Consider the following 20,731-nt stretch of genomic DNA (forward strand, 5'->3'; position numbering starts at 1 on the left):
GTCTGTGTGTAAATTTAAACTTACATTGTCAAAAATATGATAATTTTAACGGGTCTTTATACAGATCGGCGTGTTTGCTTGAAGGGATTATTAGTGTTTCTAAATTAAATCCTCCCATGTGGAGTCACTATAACGTGTTTTCACCTCTAAAATATTGAGCTGCGCTTAGATCAGGAGACCGGTTTATGTATATGTATGTGTGTGTGTGTGTGTGTGTGTGTGTGTGTGTGTGTGTGTGTGTGTGTGTGTCAGTGTGGGTGTGTGTGGGTGTGTGTGGGTGTGTATGTGTCCATCGTGTCGTGCTCAAGGCGTCTAATGCTGCCTCTCACTCCTAATGGGAGGAGACAGCAGAGACCGGGCCACAATAGAACAGATTTAGATGGAGAGGTGGTGTGGGTGTGGAAGACTACGTGTGTGTGTGGGGGGGGAGTGGGGGTGCGTGTGCGAGTGTGGGTGTGTGCATGTGCGTGTGATTTGACACAGGATCGAGAGCATAACACTGGTTCAAATCTGAGAGTTGTGCGTCTTCTGCACTTCCTCTCTCCTATGCTCTTCCTCCATGTCCGTGGGAAGAGCCCTATAGATTTGTTGCGTGGTTTGGTTGTGTGTGTGTGTGTGTGTGTGTGTGTGTGTGTGTGTGTGTGTGTGTGTGTGTGTGTGTGTGTGTGTGTGTGTGTGTGTGTTTGTGTGTGTGTGTGTGTGTGTGTGTGTGTGTGTGTGTGTGTGTGTGTGTGTGTGTTGTGTGTGTGTGTGTGTGTGTGTGTTGTGTGTGTGTGTGTGTGTGTGTGTGTGTGTGTGTGTGTGTGGTGTGTGTTTGTGAGTGGGGGGTGGTGCTCAAAAAGATGAAAAAGAGAAGATACAGTAGAAGGGGAAAGAGATGGATTCAAAGAGAGAGCAAGAAAGAAATGAATGACCATGCCGCCTTCCGACTGACAGTGAAATATTCCTCCTCTCATCCTCCCATCATGCTTCATGTGTGTGCCTGATGGGGAGAGAATGACAGCCCAGCGGCCCAGCCCACCTTTAGCTTTAGTTTTTTTTTTTTTTTAATCCTTCCTTTCTTTCTCTTTCCTCTTTCCATTTTCTCTCCTTTGGAGCAATTCTGCAACTTTGTAAAACACATTTTACAATTGAACTCTGACATAAATTTCCAACACAGGTCGTTCATTCTGACTGAATTCAATGAACAGTCAAACGTCCTGCTGCTAAACAAAAGCACTTTGTTTCTCTATGAGAGAACTGAGATTTAAAAGCACCTGAAATCCTTACATAGTTACAGCAGTTTTACACTTGTGAGGAAAAATGTCCTTTGTATATTAAGTTTGTACACAAATAAAGCACAATAAGATACGTTGTCAAAATCACTCAGGTCATGAAATGTAATTTTTCTTACAACTTACTCTCTTAATGCGTTTAATCTGTACATAATATGTGTCCGTCCAGGTGCAATTTAGAAACGTGCGTTTATTTTTGCTTTTGTAGTCCGTGGTGTTAACATCGAAAGAGAAACATCGCTTATACATATGGTGACGAGACAAGACAGCACATTTTTTTGCAATTTTTTTTATTTCGACCAATTGAACGAGCCTGAGAGAGTTCCTGTTATTAAGCCTCTCAAATGATCCCAACGTGACTTGTAGTGAAGATGTCAGTCACATGTTCACACTCATTGTTGTACACATGTACACTTATGACTATCAGGACCTGGTTCCTGTGTCTATTGTGTGTAATGACAGTGTGTCTGCACAAAGTCAGACTTGTATCACTGAAAAAAACAGCAGCTAATTGTTTTGCCATAATAACATTTAGACTTACCGCGGGGTTGGATTTTTTTTAACGTAAGTAACAAACTGATTCATAAAGCCAACTGATGAGATTAAAGAGAGAATTTTCAGTCTGGACTGTGGTGCTGTTTAAAGTGAACTAGGAAACACAGAACAATTTGAAAAAGCTTTTTGTTTGTTAGTTTGTATTGGACAACTGAAAAACTGCAAACATTTCTCTCCCACACATGTTTCTTCTCTAGAGCTGATCCCTACTTTTCTCCACGTCCACAGATAATTTGTTTCCTCCTTATCCCTATTTTCCTCCACCGCTCACCCCTACAACACACACACACACACACACACACTCCTCCTCCTTCTCTCCCTCCCCACCTGCCCCTCCCTCATGGAGCTGTCACCTTTCTGCATCCGCTCAGTCCCTATTAAGGCCGACAGCCCATCTGCCGCCTGCCCCGCTAACAGCTCCCGTCGCTAGCGCTAACGTGCGCACACACATCCACACACACATCCACGTCCTCTCCGACACACACAGGGCTTCCGTCGGACCCCACCTGCCCTGATGCACACGCAAACAGAGAAATTAAGTCAATCACATTTGTGTGAAATTATGCTTTTTTACTAGATTAATGTTGTAATCATGTTCATTTATCTCCGTCTTGATGTTGTGATTTCACATTCAAACATTTTGTTCCTATATCAAGCAATTATGTGACCTCCTAATTTTTGTAGCAGACCGTGTTTAAACTGTATACGTTAGAAATAGAACGCGTTGCATCTCAGCATGTTTTCAATTACCCTAAAAAGAGGAGGAGTTGTTTATAATTGTTTTCCCCTCGCTGTCGCTAGTTTGTGTCATTGTGTACAGTTGTAGCAGAAATTGTGTATTTATGCTCTACTTAGGCGGAGCAGGTGGACCAGATTGCCTTCTTCCTTTTTGCCATTATCGGCGAAGACATTTTTCTTCTAAGTTTTTGTTTGTGCTTTTATCAGTTTTCTTTGTGTATATTTCTAGAATGCAGCCGTGTTAATGAAGCTACGTTTATGCGTCTTATGGATACTATATATTTGTGACTGGAAGAAATCACGCTGCCCTGGTTAGGGCGTAATTAGGTAGGGCAGTTGCAGCCCTGTGTGTGTACGCGTGAGTATGTATGTATGTATGTGTGTGTGTGAGTGTGTGTGTGTTTTCTGGCATTTGCTCTCTTCAGGGATAGGTGCGTTTTGCATTAGCAAGAATGGCAACTGTCTCATCAATCACAGCATCACCATGTCACACACACACTCACACACACACACACACACAACCGCAGACACACACACACACACACACACACACACACACACACACACACACACACACACACACACACACACACACACACACACACACACACACACACACACACACACACACACACACACACACACACACACACATACTGTGTCATGGTCATTCTGTTCACAGATGGGCCAGCAACACATGAGCGAGTCACTGAGCATCAGAAAGACACCCACGATCTCCATACTTTTACACATACACACACAAACACACACACACACATGCATTCACAAGTGTGTGTGCGTGCAGGCATGTCTGTGTGTGTGTGCGCTTTTGCCACTTACATGTACTGACAGGAGCGTGAAATAGGTAGAATCACAAAGGTTAATACTCTTCTCCTTTATTCTCTCCATTTACTTTGTAAGCATACATAAATATTTATGACCTGAGCTATTTATTTTATGTGTTAGTGCTTTATTGGTTTTGAATAGTAAGAATGAAAGGTACCTTAAAATAATCTGAATCTATTTTTTTTAAGACAAAGGTTTAATTGGTTAAATGCGCAGGTTAATTTAGTTGGTATTTAAAACTGTACTTGTAGCCGGCACATACTTTTTCTTTTGTAACATTTTCATCTATTGTACAGAAAAACTTAGTGCCTGATTTAAAAGATTGTCAGATGATTTTAAGATGTAGTTTAGCCGGAATTTAATCTCCTGTAAAGAATAAAAAGATGAAAAAATATCCGATTACCTTGCCATAAGGTATGAAGCAATAAAAGAGAATCCCTCTGTAATCCCCAACAGTTTTAGTGTCTGCTTCAATGCAAGCGGCCGACTGGAGGTGATTTCTCCACAAATCCAAAAGCCTTTGCCGTTAAGTTATGTCAGAACTCTGTTAAGCATAAAATTATTTTAACTTTAAGGCTTTTTTTCATAAAAGAAGTTACTTCAGCTCAAGTGTATGTGGAAGTGAAGTGAGGGGGAATCGAACGAACGGCATCACTTTCACATGGAGCTGGATGCCCCTCCGTCCAGTGTGACACCGGGACACTCCCCAATAAAAAAGCAGTATTAAGTGTTGCCTGTCTATATAGCATTGTGTCACCGCAACCAAAGCCAATAAGTGTCTGAAGCAGCAGCAGCAGCAGCAAGATATCGATTCCTCTTATTCACCAGAGTGGAACTAAAACCTACATCGTACACACCCTGGCCCTCCACCTCTCACTGAGCCAGCCCAGCTCTGAGGACAGAGAGACGGCTGTCACACCACTGATTAGTCTGTCTACCTGTCTGTCCACCAGAGCCTCTCCTTAGCAGGAACCCACAGTGGGACAACATCTCACACACACACACACACACACACACACACGTACACAGGCCTGTGTTCCATGTTTGTGTGTTAAACACGTCGATCGGTTTGCGACACATACCAACATCCTTCTCTGTTTACTGATACACTCTACACACTGCCTGAGACAACACACACATATAAATGCAGTAATGACCAATGACTAAATCCAAAACGAAGTAGCTAAAACAAATACGATTATTTTATATGTGTTGATATTTATTTCTTGTTTATAACGTGTCTGCATTTTCCAAAACCAGTGTTAAAAAATGCCAACATTAAATTTAAATACTAAATGATATTTCCTTTTTTTGGTGCTGGTTTAAAGTGTTTTAACTTCTCTCTCGCTGTGCAAAAAAACAACATACAAATGCTCAAAATGCAAAGCAAAGAGATGCGTCAAGCATCGACAGCAGGCGTCTATTATACATTTTAAATGACTTGAGAAGAATCACTTGTGCTCTGACATCTGTTCCACTCCCTGAATTGGTTTCTGTACTTTCTATATTTTGTCTGCCGGGTGGGAAAGTGCTTTTCTTCCCACCTGCCCAGCTTCGTTCTCCCCTGGTGGTTTGGTTTAAATGTGGGCCGCCCAGCCAGTGTTATTACAAACGCTGCCTTCTCCCCTCCTCCTTGACGTCAACTATCACTGCTGTCTGTTTTTCTTTCACTCCATGGTGTTTAATTCATTATTTTTTTGTAGTGAACTATTTTGATTCTGTTGCCCCATAGTGACCTTATCACTCCGGCAACAGCTCTTCCCCTGACGACAGCGCAGGGTTTTGATTGACAGATAGCGGTCCCTCCTCCGGTGGTTTTACTTTTATATTCCCTCAGTCTCTGAAAGGCTTTTCCAAGGCTGAAACTGGTAAAACTCTTCTGACGTTAAACACAGCCGAGGGTTGCTGAAATTATACGGCTGACGCATCAGCCGGTGCGTGTGGGTGCAGACAGATGTATTTGACGGAGATTTGTTTCCACATTCCAGAGAAAAGGTCTCCACACTGGTTTTAAAGTTACAACCTGGCCTGTGTGCATCTTTGTCTGCCGGTTGGCATTGCTCTTGACATCTCAAACTGTAACTTACTTTTTTTCTTTTTGACTGTTTCCATCAGGGATGCTGATAAATCTAGGGCCCATGAAGAATATAATGTCAGGCCCCTCACACAATAATAATAATATTGGTCATTATGTTCTATAAGGGCTCCCTATCAGTGCTTGGAATTGTCTCTTTTTGATCCAAATAATGCAGGCGCACAGTAAAAATTAGTTTGTGTGAATGTGTGCGTGTATTGTGTCCATTGTGTTCCATTGACATCTATAATTTTCTATCAACATTTATTGGAAAATTCACTTTTTTTAACTTGACCATCAACTTGATTGTAGTACGAAGTTTTTGCTTAATTTAAGGGTTCCTTATATTTAAAGCTATATAAAATGATTTACTCTGTTTATTGTTAATTCAGAATTAATGTCACTGTATTTTCTAGTGTTTCATTTAATTTTTTTTAAAATTATTTTTCTTTGGGAAAGGCTAAGTTGGATTAGAAAAAGCCGTGTTTCAGCTGCTTTCCACTTTCTGTGGCCTTTGCCATCTTTTCACCGCCATCCCTCCTTTTCTCTCTCCGCCCACAGAATGAACTTATCGAAGGGGCCATTGGTGAACAGCAGCAGTGACGACATCTCCAAGTCAACTTTCGGTAAATGCGGCGCTGGCGCCTGGAGGATGCACCAGAGCTACGATCCAGTGGAGGTCAACCACATGAGAGACGCACATGCCCTCTACAACCCCAGGTAAGGCAGAATGACAGAGAGGACCTTGAGATATAAATACAGAAACAGAGGGAGAGAGTGAAACCTTAAAAGAAAAAAAGAATCTATGAATCTGCTCAGTTTTACACAAAAGCCTGATATGACCTCTATAAAGCTCTGTTGAAAGAGAAAAGAACAGGGAAGCACTTTGAGACATCAAAAGCCAGTGTTTAACGTGGTCCGTGTGTTTGAGACATGGTGCTGCGGGGGGGCACCTGTCTCCATCATCTACTCAAACGTGAGGGGATGTATTTTCTGTGTGTGTCTGTGTGTATCATTTCTTTATTTTCAATCATTTACTTCATGATTCAGATTGTAATGTCTCTCCTTTTCTAGGTTTTATTTTCCAACTTGGATATTTTATTAGATCAGCCTTTAAAATAAGCTGCTGTGTTTCCTTGTCACCACAAGCACATGTGACGTTATTACATACATATTACAGAATAACCCCTTTAAAGCTACTACAATGAATAAAACAGTTTCAGTCATCTGTACTTTCCTTTAGATTTGTTTGCATTCATATGATCGTTTTGGATTTTGTTTGTTAGTTTTCAATTACAAAAGCCACCCTCTTAATATTCTCCTTATTCAATCATCTCCTAACATCAGATATAGAGAAGAGGTTCTCCATGGAGTGGCATAGTCCAAAAATTTGGAATTTTTAACTCACTATTTATTTCACATTTTGAGAAACATTTGCCATTTCACACTGCTAAAAAGAAGAGTAAGAGCGAGAAGACATTTTTTAAATACTGTTTTGTCTTTTACCATCAATGTTTGAGTGTGTGTCTGTGACGACTTGTTCCTGACACGTTTTACTCCCTGCCCAGAGTAGACATTATATATAAAGCCATGCTCTTCTACATAAGTTTTTCAACATATAGCACCATCTCAATTTTGTTGTATCTTTACAGTGTAAATAAAATATACCACAAGAAAGCGGGATTAAACTTGGCTCAAGGACACTTAAGTAGTGCAAATGTTAGAGGCTTTTAAATCTAATCATTTGGTTGAAGGACAGTCACTTTTACCATAAAATGTAATTCCCCGATGCATCTGCATATTCCTTCGTCTGTCCCTCTGCCACTTTCTCTCTTCCTCTGTCTTTTCATCATTCTCAGAATAAGGGACAGAAGTACAGGCCCAGATTGCAAAACTTTGTATTTGATTAGCAAAGACATATTGTACTTTTTAATTAAAATGAGCGTGAGGGTGACTGGTGCTCAGTGTTTGTATTTCAACATACATGTCCACCTGTTGTGACCTCACACTGCTCACATAGATTTTTCAAAGCTTTATCTTTTCATTGATCTTTTCAGGAATCATCTTTACATTCTTGTTCATTTTAATGTTTTGCTACCATACAGCGTTATGCTGCCTGACCTCACCGGCTGACATGATTATCTCAATGAACATTATATTACTGTTCTTGTAGCTGTATTATTGTCCAGCCTATTAGAACACACTATTGATCAGTGCATTGTTAGGCTTTTGCAAAGCCCTTTAATTGTAAGTGTGTTTGTTTGTGTGTGTGTGTGTGTGTGTGTGTGTGTGTGTGTGTGTGTGTCTGTGTGTTTGTGTGTGTGTGTGTGTGTGCGTTCTGTAGACTGGGAAGTCTTAGTCCAATAGGATTTCAGGGTTAGTCTGGGTCAAGCCAATTAGAGGTCTGGCAAGCCATTCTCACGCAGACTTTCAGCCAATCACCAGAGGAGTGTTACTAGTAGTGTGTGTGTGTTGGCAGACAGGTAGGTCTGGTGATGAGAAGTGTAAAGGTTTGCCAGGGGCTAGGGAGTCACGCCATGGCTTGAAGTCGCAAACTACATACGCACACACAGATGGAAAATTGGAAAATCAATTATTTGGCCCTGCATTGGTTCAAGGTTTGGACCAAACCAAACAAACTATAGTCGATATTGTAATTGTGAATTAATCTGCCAGAACGATGCCCAGCCTCAGATGTTCGACACAATATTTCCCCAATTGGCAGATCAGATAAACACTAACAATATTGGCACAAGTTCACGACGTAAAAAACCTTAATCATTAACAACTCATCACAAAGAATATGCTCACAGCAGGACTTTGCCGCAGCTTTGATTTATCATAATAAGAAAAGCAAAGATTAATACACCAACACTTACAGCTCGGTTCTATTCCAGAACCGAGCACTTTTTCAAATGTTTCAAAATTCATGCAAGTAGTGAAGAATGGCATTTCCTCTTCATATCACAAAGAAAAATCCTTAAATAGTTTTAACATGAAATAAGGTGAAAAACTTTTTGTCAAATGAAAACTTCTGAAGAAATTCCTAATTTGTTTTGGGAAATCTGCTGTTTTCATTGGACAGCAACAATATTATTCCTCTTTTTATTTAGGCCATCAAACCAATGTGATTAATGTCAGGCAGTCAGGTTGCGCTTGAATGCGCGCACACACACACACACACACAAACACACTCACACACACTCTCACACACTTTGCTGTAAACTAAGCCCAATGTAATCATAATGATAAAGCAGATTGCCTTAACACACAGATGGGCCTCCCAACAGCTCTGTATGTGTGTGTGTGTGTGTATGTGTGTTTGTGTGTGTGTGTGTGTGTGTGCGTGCGTGCGTGTGTGTGTGTGTAAGTGTGGACAACGCTGATTGGATTGCAGATTTATAGAAGAGGATTACTGCGGGAGCAGAGAGGGAGAGCGAGGAAGAGAAAGAGAGGGAGAGAGAGGGCTTCAGACACTCACCTCTCATTAATTTGCACCCCCTTCACCTCATCTCAACTTACTCTCAGTCATGGACAAACACAGAAACATACACTGTGAGATCCATTGTGACACAGTGCTCCACTTTTTCCCATGCAGTCTGCAATTAAAATAATGGTTTGATTTTACTTTTAAAATGCTGAAGAAGCATTTAAAACATAATTTGCAATTCGTTTTAAGCATGATCAGTTTTTAGCAAAGCAAAGCAAAACATGTTAAAGCAAAGCTAATTTTGGAAAGATAAACAGTAATGAAGAGACACTTAATGACGAACGATTCAATTGAAATAGAACTAAATTATTTAGAAACAAAAAATTCAGGCATTTGCATGATGAGATTAACTGATTCCTTCTGGTGGAGTAGAGTAGAAAATAAAGTATATTATTATAAACTCTCCAAATATAGAAAATTAAATTGATACAGACACTATGATATACAGGGGGGGTTGGTTGAAAAGATGGCAAATGAGAAGAAAAGCAGACAAGACCAGAAAGAGACAGAGAGACGGACAGAGAGAGACAGAGACAGTGGGCACTCCAGCAAACCTGATTATGACTGGATGTGAATTAGATTCCCTAACAGATGGTCCAGGAGCGAGGCTGTAAGGTGCATCAGCCAGCAGTGAGGGGGGGGGCGAGGGGGGGAGGAAGAGGAACGGAGAGGAGTGACAGGGAAGATCAGGCGGGGGGGGGGGGACAAGTGTCAACAGCAGCTATAGTGACAATAATACAGATCAATTCAGTTCAAAACCTGCTCTAGTAAAATGTTTATATGCAAACACTCTCAAATTATATTTTTCATACATCAGGAGAAAATATTGTGTTTGGGGACATAATCTATTAATTTATATACACAGTACTTGATATATATATTGTAGTCATAGTAAAAGTAATGAAGTCGCTGAATCTCATCAGAGTTATTCACAGAACGTTCAGTGTGAGCTTCCTTCTTCTGAATGTATATTCACAGAATATTGAATAGAAAACTGAGCCGCGCTGAGGATGTTTCATATTTTTTTCTCAATTTATACAGATGCTGTGAGTTATTATACAAACTCCGGCTATGCTTCTCACCCCCTCCCTGTGATGGATAGGTGTAAATCATCCCAATCCTGTAGTGACAGCCCAATTTCCCCAAATCTGATCTGCTTAAAGAATGCAGCTTTGACGCTCGACTCACTTCTTTCTCCTCCTCTCCTCCTCTCCTCCTTGTTTCCTCTCCTTGGATCTCCTCAACTTTCCTCTCCTTGAATCTCCTCCTCATCTCCGCTCCTCTCCTCCACTTTTCCCCCCTTATATACTTCATCCACTCTCTTTCTCTTTCTCTCATCGTGCCCTCTCGTTTCCCTTTTTCCTCCTCTTCTGTCTCCCTCTTCCTCCCCTCTCTCTCCCTCTCCCCCCTGTGTCACATCTGAAAGCCCTGTCATATTTACTAGAGTGGAAATCCTCTTTCACCATCTGCTTAATAAAATGTGTTTTTTAATCTGATGGAGGATATTTTGTTTTTTTAAACACTTTTTTCTATGATTGTACTTCTGTGCAATTTCATTTGATACAGCACCTTGCCCAGGTTTGTATCTGTATGAGAGAGAGATGGGGGAGAGAGAGAAAGAAAGGGAGAGAGAGAGAGAGCTGTACATCTCACTGTACACGAATGGCTGGATGTGTACATGTGTGTGTATGCGAGAGAGAGCGAATGAGTGTGTGTCAGCCTTAACGCCAAGTGTCGGTAAGTGTTTGGAAGGACTGTTGCACCCTAACGCTCGGCGATAACACTGCTAATCCACACCTACACACACACAGAGAAAGAAACCAACACTAACCTTGATCAATGACCTTTCTTTTATAAAGGAGCCACCCTACAATTTGTATCCCTCATTCCCCTGCACAAACATTTCCCACCAACACCATGTGAACGAACAGGGTGAAAGCGTCAGTTTCATTGTGTACATTTATTAAACAAATGACGTTTAAATGAATCATTATGTATTTTCATAAAAAGAAGGATTAGTAATTCCGCTTTTTGCCACATGCACCTTCTTCCACCACAGAAGGTTTACCTAACCAGAGGATGCATTCAGTAATTTCATTGATTTCTACTCTCCAGCCTTTCCAGTAAAAGGCTGGAGGTCACTACAAGTACATGGTATGCAATTTAGTCTGCCAAGTCCCGAAATACAACAAAATTATACACCCATTTTGTAGTCATTTGTGTATTTGATTATTTATTATGTACATTTTATTAAAAGAAAAATAACGATTCAATCTAGTTAAGAGACCGTTTGTGTTAACTGTATTCTCAGCGCACTGCATGGAGTTGAGCTGTTTTAGAGGTTTGAAGCACTATTCTTACAGTAGACAACCACCCTTATAAATATAATGACACACAGCAGATAAAAGAGAGAGAGAGGGAGAGAGAGACAAAGGGAAAGGTGAGGAGAGAGGGAGACATGGTGACAAAGATAGTGGCTGGCAGCAACACACTTATCAGCTACTGCTCCACAAGAAAATGACCTAAATCATCAAGATTCCCATCTGACACACACACGCACATACACAGGGTTAGCGCTGCCCTTCCTTACCTTTTTTTCCCTGAGCAAGCTCGCCCTCTTCATATCTCTTTCACCTAAATGCTGCACCTACTCCACCGACGCAGTCAGACTCCCGAATCTAAATCATCTCTCACACAGACACAAAATGAAATTCCTTCAAACGTGGGAATGGAAGAGGAAAACTTGCAAAAATAAAATATACAACAACAGTATTATGTGGCGATGAATTGCATTGATGTCACCAGTCCCAACATGATATTCACAAATTGAAGTCTGCAGTTTGGAAAGCACATACTGTTATTTCTAATCAATAGTGTTTTGGCAGACGCTGTCCTGTGTGTCCTGCCCCCTACAGTTTATACATTCACATCTAGAGTGTGTGTGTGTACACGTGCGCGTGTGTGTGCATCAGCCCCTCCGGTGTGACTCAGAACACCGTCCCTGATTTATTTCGTAGATGTGAGTTTGTGTAGTGAATAGTTGTGATCACTACATTTATTTGTCACATTAACGCTCGCACTTAGAAAAAGTGTTTAACCACACATTCACACACACGCACACTGAGGAAATATAGACACACACTCACACACTTTTCCTCTCCTCTGCTGGTCTTTACAGCCCAACAGCCCATTGGGCGGAATGTGTTTTAGACATTATCACATTGATTGTATGTAATCAGGGGTTTATTCTGCAGCCAATGAAGTGAATTACAGGTTTCCTGCCCGACTAACACTGTAACAATTGATCTGCTCCCTGCCGTTTGTGTGTCCGTGTGTGCATGAGTGGGGTGCAAGGTGGTGTGGATGTACGAGAAATAGAGAGATGCAATGAAGGATTGTGTTTGTGAGAAGTAGAAACGACAGAGAGAGAAAGAGAGAGCGAGCGAATGAGACCCAAAGAGAGCAGGAAAGAGAGGGCAAGCGAGAGCTCAGTAGGAGGGAGAGTGGTTTAGATTGACTGTCGCTGCATGAGTTTTTATTTTCTATTTTATTTATTTTTGTCCCTGAAAACAACTGTAATCATCTGCACACTGCAGGTCTGTGGAGCTAAACTCAAACACACACACACACACACACACACACACACTTATACAAACCTGGGCCAACACAACAACACACAGATTACCTTTACAATCCTGTTTCTCTTTCTATGAACTACACACACACACACACACACACACACACACACACAAACACACAGACACACACGGTATGCATTTGTGTACAATCACTTGCACGTTTCTTACTAACAAGCAGATGTGCAGTTCAGTAACCCTCCACAGATAGAGGAGCATTGAAAAGGCTGTAAAACAGAGAGAAACAGAGCAAAGAAAGGGAAAAAAACAGCTTTATATGAGAATTGAAAAAGTAATTCAGTCTATTGATGAAATAATTTTCTTCATTTGATGATGGAAATGTAAACACACTTCCCTCCTTTCCTTAATTCAATATATTCTCTTTCCTGTCCTCCATCCATCCTTCTTTCACTTCCCCCCTCGGTCCCAAAGCCTTGCAGGTATCATCTAGATAGAATTGTGTAAGCTTTTCTCTCTCTTCCTTTTTTTTTTCTTTTTGCTTATTGGACTGTGTGTTCTTATCAGCATCGAGAGCACAATGCTTGGTGTGATGGAAAGGTATTAGCCAACCCATGGCAGCTACATTGTCAGCACTTCTCTCCTTCCTCTGTCTCTACTGCCACCTCTTCTCTTTCCTCTCTGCTTTTTCCTCCTCCCTCTCTCTCCTCTTATTGTTCTCCACTCATTTGTATTGCTTTTTCAGAAGGAATTTGGTTTTGAAAATATTGTCTGGGCAATATTCATTTATCTACACCTGCAGAACATTGTCACAGTGGAGTAAATGGTCTCTATCTACATAGAGCTTTTCTAGTCTTGTAGCCCAGTCACAGCTCTTTGCAGTACAGTTTTTCAGTTTTCACCTACACACACACATTCACACACATTGTTAGTGCATGTATGTGAGGCACTTTATCAAACATCACTCACACACTTCCGGCAGTAAGGGGTTTAGTGTCCTAGAGACTATATTTATATATAAATAAATATAAATATAAAAGTTTCATTGATGGAAAATAATGCTCTTTACATTGAAGCCTTATCTGCAATTAAAAACAAAACTATTCTAAATAAATCATATATAAATCTTCAATCTGTTGTGATAACAATTTTCTCCTCTTTTCCCGTCCTCTCCTTTCCTCACCTCTCCTCTCTTCTCTCCTCCTCTCTCTGAGTTGTTTGAGGATCAGTTTGTCTTTGTGGCTGCCATCTAAAGTGAGGCAGTCATACCAAGATTGTATATAATGAAAGAGTGCAAGCGCAGACAGAAACACAGGCTGAAGGAGCGCACGGTGAACCAGCACAGAGACGCAGAGCGAGACACAGAGTAGTTCCTCTAATACGATGATTGTATGTTTGTCCCTGACAGTTGTCAGGCCACTGCATCAGCCCACCGCTCTAATGACAGCTTGTCATACCAAAGTGCCCACCTTCCTTCAAAGCACACAGAAAAACAGTTCTTTCTTTTTCTTTACTTCTCTCTCTCTCTCTCTCTCTCTCTCTCTCTCTCTCTCTCTCTCTCTCTCTCTCTCTCTCCCTCAATGCCTCCATGTGTTTATCTCTCTTTCATGAGTAACTGAGGTTTTCTTCAAGATGTGTGAAATAAAAAAAAGAAATGGGTACGAAGGGAAAGAGAAAATGACAGGGATCGAGCTGGAAATGGAGACAAGGGAAGGTGGTAATCTTTCTGTGTGTGTGTGTGTGTGTGTGTGTGTGTGTGTGTGTGTGTGTGTGTGTGTGTGTGTGTGTGTGTGTGTGTGTGTGTGTGTGTGTGTGTGTGTGTGTGTGTGTGTGTGTGTGTGTGTGTGTGTGTGTGTGTGTGTGTGTGTGTGTGTGTGTGTGTGTGTGTGTGTGTGTGCGTGCAGCTCTCCTCCCTCAGTCAGAGGCAGGTAAATAGAGCTGCTGAATAGTGGACGTCTGCAGGAACTAAACAGCCACTTTTGTCCTCTTTCTTTGACTGTTTGTGAAAACAGTCTCATATCTGCAGTTGTTGATGTTAACAAAACTTAACAAAACTGAAAAAAATAATAATGGACACTTGAGAAAAAAATCTATTTTGGGTGAACCAACATTTCTTGAATTAAGTAAGGACAAAATGTATAGCAATGACTGTAATGTGACTGAAATGTATAGTGTGACTACAGTGCACTCCTTCTAGTGATGCAGTTCAAAAAGCTAAAATCCTCTTCTTTTTACGAGAGTGTCATAAAATGATTCTCTTCCGCTGGAGTGCATCAGAATGTACAAAATGGCAGGCGGAGAATGACATTCAAAACCTCTTTTCTATAACAGAATTAGGCAAAACAGCTAATCCTTAAATCTGATTACCGTTACTCATCTCATAACACAGTGCTCACGCCTTTGTGAAGACACAAAAAGAGAAGGAAATCCACTCAAGTCTTTTCCCTCTTTATATAAATCTCCTGAAAACACCTGAAAACATAAAGAATTGATAAAAAAAGTGAGACCCCACCCCCTTCCCTCTCTCTCTCCTCACTCATCTGAAGAGCAGACAGGCACAATAAGACTGCTCTTTCAGCACTGAGCCGTCGCTACATAGCTCCATAATTATACTGATAACATACATACATAAATGCATTCAACCCCTCGCTCGGCACGGCACACTGGCTGTGATTTCTTAATCTTCTTTCCTCTACTCCTCTTCTCTGCACGCATGTCTTCTTTTTTCTCTTTATTCCTCCCCGTTCGACTGCCATTATTTTTCATTTATAAGCAGAGTGAGAGAGAGAGAGATGATAGAGGAAGAGAAAGGGTGAGACGGAGCAAAGAGGAGGAATAGAAAAGAAGAGGGGAAGAGAGATAGATGAGAATTTGAGAGAGCGAGAGAGATAGAGAGAGAGAGAGAGAGAGGGAAGTGGGGAAAAAAAGCACCTGAGATCTTTTGGCACTTAAACTCTTTCACTTAATGGCACTCAGAGGGATTGACGGTGGAAGGGAGGGGGCAGGAAAGAGCATAAAGAGTGAAAAAGGAGAGATTAAATCATCACCATCACATCATCTACTTAAATGGGTCTGCTCTCTTTTTCTGTCACCACCGTGTTTTCCCTCCCTCTACGAGAACACAGAAAACCCCCGAACAATCTCTCATCGTCCCATCACTCTCTCCCACATTTGCATTAACATTCCTCCTTGCTCATCCTCAACACCTTTCATGTTTCTGTCTGTATCCCTCCATCACCTTTCTCTTGATTTGTGTCCACACCTTTATGACTGTCCCTCTCTTTCCAAACTGAAGGCCCACCATAGCATCAGATAAATGGATTTATACACATTGGTGGAAACCACAAAGCCAGGATTAATAAGACGGGGGGAGAAGGGATGAACGGAATAAAATAAATGATGAAAAGGGGGGAAAGGCCAAAGTAATGTACATAATAAATGTCATGTCGCTTTATGAAAGGAAAATTTGATGAAAAAGAAAGGAGTGAATTCAAGGTAAAGGAGCTGCGTTGCCTCACCTGCTCGTTGGCCAAAGCAAACTGCTTTGTCTCAATTTCCTGCACATCAAATACATAAAACCTCTGCTGCACAATAAAAACCGTACAAGCAGATCTAAACCTGCTGCCTGTAATTTTACTATCATCAGTCATTGACTGTCCCTCGCTCTGGCCGCCTGTCGGCCTACCTGTTTTCCTGTCCGTATCCATTCCACATACCCCCACCCTCCCTTCGCCCGACAGCCTCTCCATTCCCCGTCAGGGCGCTGTCTGTGTTTTATGGGTCCCTGTAGAACAGGGATCTTTTACAGGCCGACTGGACTTTAGAAGCCCCTCGTTTAGCAGCATCCTGCCTTAATTAAAATCCCCTTTTGTGCTCTCTGCTTTTAACAATGAAAAGGGAGAGAAGGCACGGAGGAGGGCAGGGTTAGAGGGATAGAGAGTGGTAATGCAAAAAGGAAAGAGAAAGAGCGAGATGGCGCTGAATGGGAGGTGATAGGGAGACAGGCAGATAGATAGTAAGGTAGACAAAGGGAGGGATGGAGAGATATGGACAGAGAAAAGATAGCTGTTAATTACAACTGCCATTAACAAGACACTAGTGAGGCTCCTGAGGGAGAGGAAGACGGGTAAGGAGAGAAGGAGGAAGGAAACCAAGGAGAGAGGGAGGAAAGTGGGGAAGCAGGTTAGAGGAACGGATGGTCAGCAGAGAAGAAAAGGAGAGGAGGAGAGGAGTGGCCCAGCTCAGATCAGCAGAGATTTAGTCTTTTTAAACACATTATTGTATTTCGTGATTTCCCCTAACTTGTTAGACCTCAATGCTTGAATCCTGCATGAGCGTGTGCGTGTGTGTGTGTGTGTGTGTGTGTGTGTGCGTGTGTGTGTGTGTGTGTGTGTGTGTGTGTGTGTGTGTGTGTGTGTGTGTGTGTGTGTGTGTGTGTGTGCGAGAGGCTGTCTGTGGGATGATTGAGCAGCAGAGAGCCTGCTTACTGATTACCTTCATGTAGAACAAACTGCTATTGACTGGAGAGTGACGGATGACCATCGGCCCCTGAGCGTGTGTGTGTGTGTGTGTGTGTGTGTGTGTGTGTGTGTGTGTGTGTGTGTGTGTGTGTGTGTGTGTGTGTGTGTGTGTGTGTGTGTGTGTGTGTGTGTGTGTGTGTGTGTGTGTGTGTGTGTGTGTGTGTGTGTGTGTGTGTGTTTGTGTGTGTGTGTGTGTGTGTGTGTTTATGTGTTTATGTGACTGTGTGCTGATCTGGATGTTTCTCCGCTGCAGCTCTCTCTTACAACCGGTTTCCCTAATGAACAGAAATCCATTTCTTTTTCTTATTTAAGTCTCTTACTCTCTTTTTATTACCTCCCCTTTTCTTTTTCTCTCTGCACATCTCTCTCTCTCTCTCGTTTCTCTTAGAACGCAAAATACCAAATGTGACGGATGGATTGTGTGTACATGTGTGCGTGTGTCATTTATTGGCTTACTGGGCTCTGTGAAAAAATACAAATCCATCATAGAAAGTGACAGTGAGGAAATACGAAAAAATGATTGCTATGATTCGACTTTCAAAGGATCACATTTTTGTTGAACATCGCCTAAACTGTAACCTTTTCTCTTTCCTCAAACTCTTCCCTCCTTGTTTTTCCCTTTTCTTTGTAAAAATCCAGTTACATTTTCTTGTGAGGCTGCTCTTCATCATCTTCTTCTATCTGTTCTTGTCTCCCTCCCTCAGGCTTCTCTGCAGAATGTCCAGTAAGGAGCGGCACCTTGAGTCCAACTGTCCGTCCTCTTACATAAAGACTGAGCCCTCTAGTCCTGCATCCCTGACAGACAGTCTAAACCATCACTCCCCCGGCGGCTCCAGTGACGCCTCAGGCTCATATTCGTCCACGATGAACGGTCACCCCAACGGCTTAGACTCCCCGAGCCTCTACGGCTCCAACACAGGGCCCCTGGGTCCTGCCGGCGGCCCCGGATCGAAACGTTACGAGGACTGTTCGTCAACAATTGGGGAAGATTCGCAGATCAAGTGCGAGTATATGCTGAATTCCATCCCCAAGAGGCTGTGTCTGGTGTGTGGGGACATTGCGTCAGGGTACCACTATGGAGTGGCGTCCTGTGAGGCCTGCAAGGCCTTCTTCAAACGTACTATCCAAGGTTGGCTTACATTTTTATTTTGCCTAGTTATTTGATTATCTGCCGACATTTCTGTCTTGTCTTCTCTTTAATCAGCTCCATCGTCAGAGGTTTGGTTCAATCTTGTCGTTTGTCTCTTGGTTTTGCACAAGTCCTGATTAAGTTTGTCATATTAACATAACAGAGAATGGGGGTGTTGAAATGGCAAACTGACAGGTCTTGAGTGTGTTAACCAAAGGGTTGTTGTCATTTTATTTAGATTTAATCTGAACTGCAACCCTGTGAAATTACATGAAAGGTCATAAATGCATCACAATCCAAACAAACACATTAGATTTGGCTTAGGCGTTAAAGGTCAAGGTAGCGTGTTCTTTACATTGAAATTAATTGGATCCTTGAAAAGGTACAAACTTTCAGAGAACAGTTTCACACATCGCACCTAAAAATAAAACTTTTCTCCCACACATGCACATACACTTGAGAAACTGTACTAGATCCAGGACATACAATAAAAGCCTCAGGCCAGATGTGAACCCAGATTTTTATGTGGCACATGTCGTGCTAAGTAAGCCAACAGGACACGCACCGTTATAGGTCTCCTTCACCAGTCCTCCTTCTGTCACGCATGCACATACACACACCCATCAAATCAGGTTCATGCATATGCACTAACTCTCAGACACGCCCCCCTTTCACCCTCAACCTTGACCTCTTCTTCATCAACAGCAAAGAGTAATTTGCAGGTTGTGTTTGCATTCCCAGATCGGACTGATTATGCTTCACAGGAAGAGTGTGAGCTCTAAGCCTGTTGTCTAGGAGATAACGTAGCATCAGGGGAAGGTCAGATGTCATGTCTAGGTGTCAAGAGTTCAGGTTAGGAAAGAGGAGAGAAGGGATAGAACAGTAATCCACATGATGAGAAGAGTAGCAAGACTGAGGCGCAGTAATCCTTTGCTTGTGTCTTGTTAAGGTTAGAAGTAGTGCAGGTACGGCACAGGTATTCAAACCATGCTCCCCACATTGTGTGGACATTCCCGTGATGCTTGATGCAGCTTGATCAACACTATTGTATTCATTTGCCCTCATAGACACAGTGTAGGTCAGTCGTATAGACAATCAATTAGCCATAAAGTAAACCAGGTAGTCAGCCTGGCTTACTTTTACTTTGTTCACTAATCCATCCCGTGCAACAGTTCGGCGTCCTAGTTCAACCTGACTTACTTCTGTTATAAACCAGCATTAAAGGGGAGGGACTGAGACATTTGATATGTTTTTTGGATGAAAACAATTTCCATGAATTAACCAAAATCAATTTGTTTATCTCTCTCTGTTTCTGTGGCTCTTTGCCACAAGTGTACAACTCTACCAAGGACATCAATCTTTAAAAACAAATGTAAATGGTTTGGTATGAATAGTTGGGAAGCATATCATTTAATAAACACACACATATATAAATATTTATTTTTTGAAACAGGTAGACTGCAACAAATTTGCTTGATGGTCATTGCGCACACCAACTGTGACATCAGCAAAATAGAGTTGTCTATAGAGACAGACCTATTCGCAGACTCTTGCCTCCAGCTCAATCCATGCTAGCCACCATTTTAAACTATGGAAACCCTGTGCACAAGAACAGGACGTTTCTTGGCAAACATTTGCTGGATATTCTTTGGCAATGTTTTGGTGTTTTTCCAAATATTAATACAGTACCATGCATTGGCAAACCAATGCATGGTACTTAGAAATGACTCAAAGTCAACTACATTACCCAAGTAAATCATACAAAAAAAAACATGTCCGTGCAACGGTGTAGCTCAAGTTTTTAATAGTTCTTGGACAACAACGAAGGTCAATGGCACCTTTCATGGTATTTGTGGACAATTAATAAAATATAGTATTTTAGGAAATCTGGCTAAGTCATAAACGTTTATAATCAGGCCATCAAGGTGCTTAGCTGGTCAACAAGCGATAAACATTTGAAGGCTTAGAATTATTTTTAATAATTAATCAAGCCCATAACTCGCAGAACTTCCTCTTGTCTGTCAGTCTGCTACAGCAATAATCAAGCTACCAGTCAGTCAGCAAGCCGTCATCGATCCATTGAGTCAGTCAGTCAGTCAGTCATATCAGACAGGATTCATCTATCTGCCTTTCCATCCATCCACCTATCTGTCGCTGCTTTCTTTTGCCTCCGATAAGCAGCTTTCCCGGTAAAGCCCCAGAGAGACAGGGGGGATGTGGGAGGGGGTGGAAGTCTTACATCCACGAGATGGTCACCACTACCTAGAGATGACCTGTATGTGTTTATTATGGGATGAGATCAGGACACGGTGAAATCCTGACAAAGAGATTGGAGCACACCCATACAGAGATAAAGGTAGAGACCACAGAGGCGCGTTCCCTCACAGACAGCAGCACACATGAGCACACACACGTCCTTGTAATCATCCAGTGTATAGGTTTAACCCCTAATTCATGTGTCATCGCTGCAGCGTCCAATAGTTGACCAATTCCAGATGTCTCATTTCATTTA

At 41.9% G+C, this 20,731-nt stretch overlaps 1 protein-coding gene across 3 annotated transcripts in view; it reads left to right on the top strand.

Moving 5' to 3' along the window:
* esrrga (estrogen-related receptor gamma a) overlaps positions 1 to 20,731 on the top strand; it is a 66,429-nt gene that overhangs the window by 4,752 nt on the left and 40,946 nt on the right. For 2 of the 3 annotated variants that reach the window (XM_061068425.1, XM_061068426.1), the window contains exons 2-3: positions 6,049 to 6,207; positions 17,795 to 18,219. In XM_061068425.1, coding sequence (XP_060924408.1) covers positions 6,049 to 6,207; positions 17,795 to 18,219 — 584 coding nt within the window. Of the gene's footprint in view, positions 1 to 6,048; positions 6,208 to 17,794; positions 18,220 to 20,731 lie in introns of those variants that run through there. The other variant, XM_061068427.1, reaches the window with a different exon arrangement.

This window comes from Limanda limanda, chromosome 3 (genome assembly GCF_963576545.1).
Source record: "Limanda limanda chromosome 3, fLimLim1.1, whole genome shotgun sequence".
NCBI classification, from domain to species: Eukaryota; Metazoa; Chordata; class Actinopteri; order Pleuronectiformes; family Pleuronectidae; genus Limanda; species Limanda limanda.